This window comes from Salvia hispanica, chromosome 3, assembly GCF_023119035.1.
Source record: "Salvia hispanica cultivar TCC Black 2014 chromosome 3, UniMelb_Shisp_WGS_1.0, whole genome shotgun sequence".
In the NCBI taxonomy this organism is placed as follows: domain Eukaryota; kingdom Viridiplantae; phylum Streptophyta; class Magnoliopsida; order Lamiales; family Lamiaceae; genus Salvia; species Salvia hispanica.
Window position 1 is genome coordinate 18,923,111 of NC_062967.1, and position 10,179 is coordinate 18,933,289.

Sequence of the window (10,179 nt, forward strand, 5' to 3'; positions counted from 1 at the left end):
CGAATAGGCTCCTCGGCCTCCGATTTTTACCTTGATCAATCTTGACCACATGGGGTAGTTCTTCCCATTCAATTTGAATGCGATTGTGACACTTTTGTTGTTTCTCAAACTGGTTATCTGCTCTGGTTTCGTATCTTCATATGTATCTGACATTCTTGCTGGCTGTAGGGTTTGGTTTCTGGTCATTGGGATGAAAAAAAAGGTCGGGAAAGGTATTTTAGGGCTATGATGAAAATTTTCTGAGCCCGGATCGTTGCTGCTCTGAGGCCATGTAGAAATCGGTAGAAGAGATTAATCTTATTCAATGTATCGACAATGTAGAGTTTACAAGAATATATAGACTAGAATTTTCTATACATGGTAAACCTAGATTACACTAATTACTGCAAAATATTCTCCCATATCAATTCCTGATTATGTGCAATATCTTCTAACACAAATGCACATATTTGGATAGACATTTGACCACAACCATAAACGTGTAACCGTGTAAAGGCGGGAGTCCCACAATGAAATCCATGGAAGTCGCGGCCCAAACCATGCCCATGATTTGAAGAGGTTGTAACAACCCCAATAGTTTATCTGTGACGTACTTGGTTGCTTGGCAAGACAACACAAGCAGCTACGAGCTTGCGGATGTCGGACCGCATCCCTGGCCAAAAGAACGACGTGGCGACTCCCGCGAACGTTCGCTTAGAGCCTGGATGTCCGGCCGTCTTTGAACTATGTGCCTCTTCCAAAATGTCGGCCCTAACTGATGAATCTCGGCTCATATAAACCCGACGCTTGAAGAACATAATAATACCATTCGTGGCAGAAACATGTGCGGGAGCTGTTCCAATGGTTACAGCAGCATGGAAATCAACCAAATCGAGCAAAGACTCATTACGGCGATGGTCGAGAGTAAAGGGTGAGGATTGTTGGCAAATCAGACTGGCCCGTCTGGATACCTTAGAAAAAGAGCGTCGACCACGCGATTTGATGCACAAGACTTGTATTCGATCATGAATTTGAAGCCCATAAGCTTGCGAGTGTAGAATTATTGGTCCGGTGTCTGAACAATTTGAGACAATAGATCCTTCAAACTCCGTTGATAGCTTCGAATAATGAACTCCCTACCCAGAAGCCGCCACTTTTGCACTGCTTCCACTATTGCGTAGAGTTCTTTATGGTATGTTGATGGATCGATTAGGTATAAGATCTCTGCAATGACCTAGAAGTCGAGGTGGCCGAGGCCATGGCAGTGGAGGATGAATTATTTGACGGCATTGTTGTCGCCGTCTAGGGTTTTTAGGTTTGGTTTCGGTGATTTAGAGTACGAATTTGGCGTTCTCTGAAGGTGTGGTTGTGCGGCGAGTGGCGGTGGCGGAGGAAGTATTCTACGGTGTTTAGGCACCGCTAGGTTTTCCGTCTCATTGTCGGTGGGTTGTTTGTGAATAATGAGCATTTTTCCTTTTATATTCCTGATACGCTCAGATTTTGCACTGTTTTAAGTATATTATTTGATTCGTTTTGATAATCAAAGTTGCATTACATGTCCATTATTTGCATATTTTATCTATTTTGGTATTTTGACGTGTTTTGTGAGAAATGCGCAAATTAGAGCCTAAAAGATAGCTAAAAGTCGAAGTTGGAAATCTGGAGTTTTCGAGCTATCCAGCAGTCCGCTGCGACACAGCCAGCGACCGCTGGCCGCTAACGACCGTTGAATAGATAGCGGGGTCCGCTCTGGGAAAGTTGTGCTGAAAAGAAGAACACGCCAATGACCGCTGGGGTGTGCGCAACGACCGCTTCAAGAGATCCAGTAGCTACGAGATTATTGCCAATGACCGCTGAAACAACGTGCATCGACCTCTGTTCAAGAGGCAGAAGCTACGCAACATTCCACAGCGACCGCTGGCCAAGGTGCAGCGGCTCGCTGAGAAAATGCGGCGCACAGATTTGACCTACTTTCTCCTCAAGATTTACCATACTGTACTGAATATTTACCATAATTATGGTACATGAAAATTAGGCTATAAATACCCCCTCAAACCTCACCAAAACATATCTTCTTTTGCTGCATAATTCCATAGCATAATATTTGAGAGTTCTTCTTTGATCATCAAAGTTCAAAGTTTTAAAGAAGGAATCAAGTGAAGATCAAGACTACAAGGATTCTACCTTTAAGTTTTATGTGCTTTAGTTTTTATGTTTTCATTGTTTTCCCTAAAAGCTATGTCTTTAGATTATTCTATCATGTGTAACTAAATTCATAGAATTCTAGGATGTGTTAGTAATGACTTTGGTTATACGGTTCCTATTTATTTAATATCCATTTTGTTCATTACTTCGTTTCTATTCTAAGTTCTGGATAATTGCTTCACATTTGAGCGACACATTCTATGATGATCTATTGACTTGCTACATAATCGTGAGAGGAGGTTGGCGAGTTAGAACGATTTAGTTGAAACTACAATTAGCTTCCTTTAAAATGACACTGTTAATTGAGAGTAAGGATTTTTCAAGGGTCTTAGGAGCTTCAGGGAGTTAAAAACCTAGGATTGACGCCCCTAGTGTATGTAATCTACGCTTGTGCCCCATGGGCAAAACTTAGGTGACTCGTCCTACTGAAATATGAACGTGTTGTAGTTGGAATTTGTATAACCATAACAGTGAAAGCACATCCCTGGAATTCCCTTATCTCATATATGTTTTATCTGCTTAGTTGTTTATTTCTATTTTTACAAGTTTTTATTTTCAAAATTTTTAAATCTTTCGGTTTTCCAAATAGTAGAAGAAGGTACACAATTTGTGTTTGTTTTCCCTGTGTTCTATATCCTGTAGTGACCATTAACTATACTATATATATTTTGTATACTTGCAAGTTTATTTAGTGCTAATAAAAAATTTCATTTGGGCCTATTTTATTGTTATTGGGTTGCTATTTAATTTACAATTGGTTCATGGTTTTCATCTATTTGGGCTGTTTTAATATGAGATTTTAAGTTATTTCATACTCCATTTGCACCATTGATTTTAATATATTTGGGTTGTAGTTTTATTTCTTATATTTGGGAGGCTTTTATATTTCTTATATTTCAGGCATGTTTTTATTTAATATATTGTATATAAGAATATTATGAGATGTTTTTTTAAAATTATCTGCATTATTTTTAAGCAGATAGTTTGTTATAAATTAAATTGTAGATCACAAATTTCGATTATAATAATTTTGTGTTTGAACTTACTAATTTTAATTTATTTTTGTGTAGCTAATGCAGGTGTATCGGTTCAAAGTTCAATAGCTAAGAGTGGTATTGTTCCTGATCAAACTAATTCATGGACGGGACCATATAGTATCATTTGTTCGTCTATCGTTAATCAAAATGGATGTACATGGATATATTTTTTTTATCACATTTGTTGAGATATTTGCTTATTTCAATTATATGATTTTTACACTTTGATCTTACTTACACATATTTTCTATCTATTCATTTTATTGTATATTCATTTTTTTAAAATTCTTATATCCCGTGCATAGCACGAGTGTTAATACTAGTTATTCAAAACGTTACTAAAGGATACTGTAATAGTAATATTAACGGGCAGTAAATCGAATTATACATAAATCGATTTTCTTTTCACTAAACCAATTTATGGCCCGTCATAATGTGGCCACATATAATTACCTATTTTTTATTTTTTCAATTTGTTCCAGAAAGTTTAGAGTGTTATTTTCCTAGATATGTTGCTATGTTAAGTATTGAGTTTGGTTTTCGATGCTATGCTCCACCCGTTTTTTAATTAATTTTTTTATTTCCACTAAATTTTGATAGTGTAAGCCCTTTTTATTCTATTATATACTCCTTCCGTCCACAAAAAATAGATGAATTTTGTCATTTTGGTTCGTCCAACAAAAATAGATTAAGTTGAAAAAAAAAATTTCAACCAATATCAACCCTACGTATCATTTTAAATATGTACCCCACAATCCATTAAAACTCGTATCATTTACAATCTTGTGTATTTTTCGTAGATGGATGGAGAATATGTTAACATTTAATTAAAATTGTTGCAATATTTAGATGATTGAGCTAGCTAATGATAGAATCATAGACGTTGTAAGAGTCTGAAGAGTCACTAGATAAGAATCATAAGATATTTTCCTTATTCCATTATGTTAAAAAAATACACTTTTAAAGTAGCAATTTTTTAGATAATTTTTTATTGAGTTTTTCCATAAGCTTTTTGGCCCGAATAGTGGATTAGGGTTAAAAATTCACAACCTAAAAAATTTGCCAAAGCCCGCACCCGAGCAACCTGATAACCCGAGTGGATTGGCCCGTTTGACATCCCTAAATTTATGCATGCAGTTGGGAGTTTGTATTTTGGGAATTTTGTGTTTATTCCAACAAACTATAATTAGGGAAATATATAGAGAATGAACTCTAGAATATAAAAAGTAAATTTAATATCAAAGTACTTCAACAATGAAACAACAGTGAAAATCTTAAAGGGCAAATTGCCTAAAAAGTTATAAACTTTGGAGAAAGTTTGGTTTTTCCCACAAACTATAAAAGTTGCGCCTAAAGTCACGAACTTTATCGGATCGTGCAAATTTCTCAAACTACCCGACTCGGTGGCATATTTCCGTAAAAACTTATCCCATGTGGCATGCCGAAGGCATGACTTGGCAAAATTTCTGGCTTAACCCTAAACTCAGCTAATATACATCATGATCGGCACCGCTCCGACCGTCAGTTTGTCATTGGTGATTGGGTCTATTTGAAACTACAACCCTATAGGCAAAATACGTTGTGTGACCACCAGTTTCTGAAGTTAAGCCCATGATACTTTGGTCCCTTCAAGGTAGGACTGTCAAATCATACGGATTGGCTCATTATCGTGTCAACCCATTATCGACTCAACCCAATCGTGTCCCAACCCAACCCGAACCATCGGGTTCTTATCGTGTCCCAACCCAACGGGTTCGTGTCAGGTTCGTGCGTGTTATCGTGTACCCAAAAAAAGTCATATCTGTTAATGATAGTAAGTTAGCTTGACACGACACGATAACGACTAAAACATGATGTTATTATACTCCCTCCGTCCCGGCTAAGATGAAACATTTCTTAGCTGGCACGAGATTTTAGGAGTTATTGGTTAAAGTGTTTAATTGGAGAGAGAAAAGGTGGGTGTAAATATTAAAGTAAAGAGATAAAGAAAGATGGATATTTTAATAGGAGTGAGCAAAAATGGTTGAGTGTATTAATTGGAGAGAGAAAGTTTCCAAAAAAGGAAATGTGTCATCTTAGTTGGGACAAACTAAAAAGGAAAACGTGTTATCTTAAGCGGGACGGAGGGAGTACTATTTTCATCCATAGCTCAAATATCTAAGCGATAATTACGAACTAAGTTTTTATATTGTCTCCATCGATTAGTCCACAACTTATGAAGCTAATTTCTTAATCTTATCGTCACCCATGTTGTGGGGACAATAATCCTAAGAAATAGCGAGTTCGTATAAGTGAACTTCTCATATGTAAATAGTATGGACTAGAAAGTAGTTTCCAATATTATCGCCACCCATGCTGTGGGGACAATAATCCTAAGAAATTACGAGTTTCAGAAGTCCAAACAGAACTTACGAGATAGCTTGGTCTAGTTATCAATCCATGAACATTGTTATGGGAGTAGGTTGTAGAAACAAGATTCTGTAATGCTAAATCTGATGGTCGTGCTTAGGCAACATTTGGCGGCCATGCCATGCTGCGGTCTCTGGACTATTCGTCGGTGTTGTGACAAGTAAAAATGTTAAAATTTTAATGCGTATTGACCTTTGCTTGAGGGTACAAAATTTTAATTTTACAGTTGTGAGAATTTGAAAAGTTTTATGGTTAATCTCTTCAATTTCATTACATAAGTTTATGACAAATAGTAAATATTCTGTTTTGCAGTGCAAACTAAATCGTCAAAATGTCACTCAATCCTCTTTCTGCAATTCTTAAAAAAAACAAACTCGAGGGCCAAAATTACATAGAATGTAAACAAAATTTGGACATCGTTCTCAAGCCTATATAGACCCCATAACCTAATTCATAGAATTCACCCTTCCATAGCCCCCAAAAAGGGGAGTCTCCAAGACTCCTCCTCCAACCCTAATCCTAGAGCTTCTTTTTGCAACATAAATTCCCAGAGATTAAAAGATAGAATACGTCATTGTGCAAGGAGTTGAAGAAGGATTTCAAAAACATCAAGAACGACAAGGAGTCAACCTACGGATTTTATTTGCTTAGTTTTATGTTCAAATTGTCTTCCCTTCAATCTATGTGTTTAGCTTATTCCATTATGTGTAACTAAACTCATAGGATTCTAGGGATGTGTTAGTTTTGGTTATATAATTCCAGTTTTCTATTTAATATCCGTTTTGTTTTTACTTTGTTTCTTCCCTAATTAATCTTGATGCTACATGATTGAGTGACACAATTATGTATGATTTAATACAACTTGTTTCATAACTGTGAGAGAGTTCTAGCGAGTTAGGTTCACTTAGTAGACGCTACAGTTAGCTTCCCTTAAAACGACACTGTTAATTGAGAGTGATGACTTTTCAAGGGTCTTAGGAGCTTTTTGGAGTTACGTGTTAGGATTGACAACCCTAATATTGTAATCAACGTTTGTATCGCATGAGCATAAGCTAGGTGACTCGTTCTATCAAAGTAATAACTGTGCTAGGGTATTGTAGTTTGGAATTTGTATAACCATAACTGTGAACGCACATCCCTGGAATTCCCCTTATCTCTATACTTTTATCTCCGTGATTTATTTGCATCTAACTGTTATTTGCTTTCAAATATTTTCTGTTTTCAAAAGTTTTCAAAATCTTTCGGTTCTCCAGATAGTAATTGAGTTTTAGTAGAGGATAGACACTTTGTGTTTGTTTTCCCCGTGTTCGATATCCGGTACTGACCTTTAGCTATACTATATATACTCTGTATACTTGCAGGTTTATTTAGTGCTAAAAAATAGTGCATCACATGACAATCATTCATTTCATGTCGAAGCATTTAAGCATCATTGGGTACAAAGCCCATAACTTTTCATGAACGATACTTAAAAGAAAGTCTACTTCGTTCGCTAACAAGATCTCGCAACTTGATAGATCCTTGTTCTAAAATTAGAGTCTCACAAAACAATTGGCGAGAGAACTACTAACACCACAATTAGCGCGAGAGAACTACTAATTAGCATGCATACACCCTAATTAAAGTCTTTTATCTCGTTTCTCATTTTTTGCATATTTTTTATTATTCGGCGGCCACCCAAAGCGTCGCGTGCGACGCCGGCCGCTTGCGCCTATAATTCGTATGTTGGCTCCTCATATTTTCCACCACGATGTCGAAATAAATTTCAAAAATTCATATAAGCGCATACTTAAGATTTCAGTTAGTTAAAGTATAAAACAAGAATGGATATAGTGAAAAAAGAGGGAAAGAGAAGGATGACAATATAAATAAAAAATAAAAAATAAGAGAGAATGATTAATGAAAGGATGCTGCGTTTTATTCCTAAACTTTTGTGTGTTAAGAGCATCCACATCCGTGCTCTTTGGCAAGAGCATGGACGTGGGCCCGGATCCACTTTTACTCCCTGCTCTTAGGCAAGAGCACAACACTCATACTCATGCTCTTCTGCAAGGACAAGCTCAAAGGTCCCACCATTCTATTATTCAATTTAAATACTTCAATTAATAAAAACATTTCTACAATATAAAAATACATTAAAATATAAAAAATACATAATTAAAAATCTTACAAATTAAAAATTACATAATTAAAGACTAAAAAATACCCTCGTGGAAGACTAGTCCTCTAGCCCCAATGTTCTTCGGAGACCCCGTATCATTGCCACATGTGTTGCAAGTTGGTCGGGAGTCATGTTAGACCTATCGGCCGTATTGAGTTGACCCAAGAGGGTCCACAACGAGTTGGTCGGGGGTTGAGGTGGCACAAAGGGAGCAGGAGCGGGAGCGGGATTGGGGGCGGATAGAGTCGGAGCGCGACGGTGGTTGGCCATCGCCTTTTTCCTTCCTTGCGGCCGGCGAGAACTGCTCGGTCCAGCGTCAGGGCTACCCAAGTTAGTTCCGGCAAGCTGGGTAGCCGCCTCATCGGAGGCGCTGTCGGATAGGGCTACCGACCTCAACCGTTTGCTGGAGGAGGATACTACGCCTCCCTTATACTTCGGATGATGGCGCGACTCCTGCCAACAACTGAGGTACTTGAACGGTTTCAAATTCATGGATTGGTAGGTCGCCAAGGCGGCACTGATGATGTCAAGCTCGCTCTTGCTGCTCCCCGCCATCCGCTCTTCTTGGAGGTAATACCCCTGGAACTTTTGGATTTCGTCGTTGGCTCTGAATATGGCATTGCGCACCATTCTCTCATTGCGCATGATGGTTTCAGCCGGCCGGTATACATTGTACCGACGAGAGACGCGCCACCAAAACCTATCCCCGGTTTGGTTCGTGCCAACCTCGGGATCTTCGGAGATGATCAAATAGGTTTTGAATAATTGATCCATCTCCGCCGGAGTGTACGGGGTTCGGGTGCCACGAGGAAGAGGAGTAGGAGTACGAGGAGGAACAGTTTGAGAGCCGCCCGATCCGGGTTCGGGTGTCCACCCGTATCGCCCATCGAGGGAATCTTGGTCGTCCACTGGGTAAGGCCGGTAGCCACCCGGAACTTGAGAACCTTGGGTTTGAGGAGGGGCCGAGAATTGCGTTTTCGGACTAGGGAATAACTCTGAGCTGAACCAATCGTGGTTACAACCGCGGGAGCCGGAGGGTGATCGCCGGAGCCGGATATTTTTTTGTAAGAGTGAAAGATTGAGAATTGATGAGAGAATTTAGATGAGAATTGTGTAGTGTGGTGTGAAATTTTTGGTGTGGAAGTGGGGGTATTTATAGATGAAAAATGTGAATTTTGGGAAAAAAAATTGAAAAAAAAATAAAAGTGGGAAGAAAACGGATATAATTTTTTGGAAAGTGGAAAAAAAAAATTTGATTTTTTAAATTAAAAACGAATTTGAAAAAATGCTGAAAATGCCAACGGCTATGCCGTTGGCCAATCCCGTTGCGCCACGTCAGTGTGCTCAGACGTGCTCGATGCATCGAGCAGCGCCGTGCCAGCGGCGAGAGTGTAGCGGCGGAAGCACGGACGGCATCTGTGTCAACGAGCAGATGCTCTAAGCACAACATTCTATGTTGTGATTTAAATCACAGTAGGGGATCCACCTCCAGAGATTAACGGGGTGAGATCCCTGCTGTGTATTAAAACACAACACCAAATATTGTGCTCAAAATGAACATATATTTGAAAAAAACGCAGCTTCTCTCCTCTTTCTCTATTTTCCTTTTTATACCTTTAAAAATGAAGATATTGATAGAGAGTAGAGACGCAATCTTCTTCACCTCCTTTCTTTTTATTTGGATATATTTATTCTTGTTTTTATATTTTTAAAAACAAGAATACTTTAGATATATTTAGATATTAAGTATATAGTAATTATTCTTGAAATTATTATTTAGCTCATAAGATCTGAAGATTTCACAAATATTTTAGTACTTGAACGAAAGAATAAAATAAAATAAAATATTTTAAATATTTTAGAGTTTATTATTCGATTCATATAGTGGCTTCATTATTTAAAGTATAAAAATAAGAATAAAATATTAAAAAAATGGAAGATAGAGAAAGAGGAGAGAAGTTGCGTTTTGTTCATATATATATATGTGAGCGCAGCATTTGGTGTTTTTATACACAGCTGGGGATCTCACCCCTTTACGGAATCGGTTCAAATTTGGGAGTTAGATACTTAGAGCATTTCCAATTAATTACTACTCCCTCTTTATACGTATGCATTTTTAATTGATACACGAGTTTTAATGTATAATGTCAAATAAGTGAGATATTAAAAATAGAGTAACTAATGTATTGTCAGTAAGAACGGGTCTCCCTTATAGAGAGGAAAATATTTCCCAGATAAGAAAATGCATACTCTTATTAAACAGATTAAAACAGAGAGAACTTTCGTAGAAATGTGAACAGAAGTCTCATTTTTTCTATTTTAGTCCTTTGCGAATAAGAGCTCCAGTTCATAATTAGTATAAATGGTAAAGAGATCCCACCACCCACT

The 10,179-nt window shown here is 37.8% G+C and overlaps 1 protein-coding gene across 1 annotated transcript; it reads right to left on the reverse strand.

Moving 5' to 3' along the window:
* Window positions 1–7,848: 7,848 nt before the first annotated feature.
* LOC125209515 lies at window positions 7,849–8,565 on the reverse strand. Its single transcript, XM_048109116.1, has one exon. It carries the CDS (start codon window positions 8,563–8,565, stop codon window positions 7,849–7,851), a length of 717 nt encoding a protein of 238 aa, XP_047965073.1.
* Between the last annotated feature and the right edge of the window lie 1,614 nt (window positions 8,566–10,179).

Bases quoted from the DNA above. Each gene is read 5' to 3' on its own strand.
- LOC125209515 (XM_048109116.1), bottom strand. From the start codon at position 8,565: ATGGATCAATTATTCAAAACCTATTTGATCATCTCCGAAGATCCCGAG.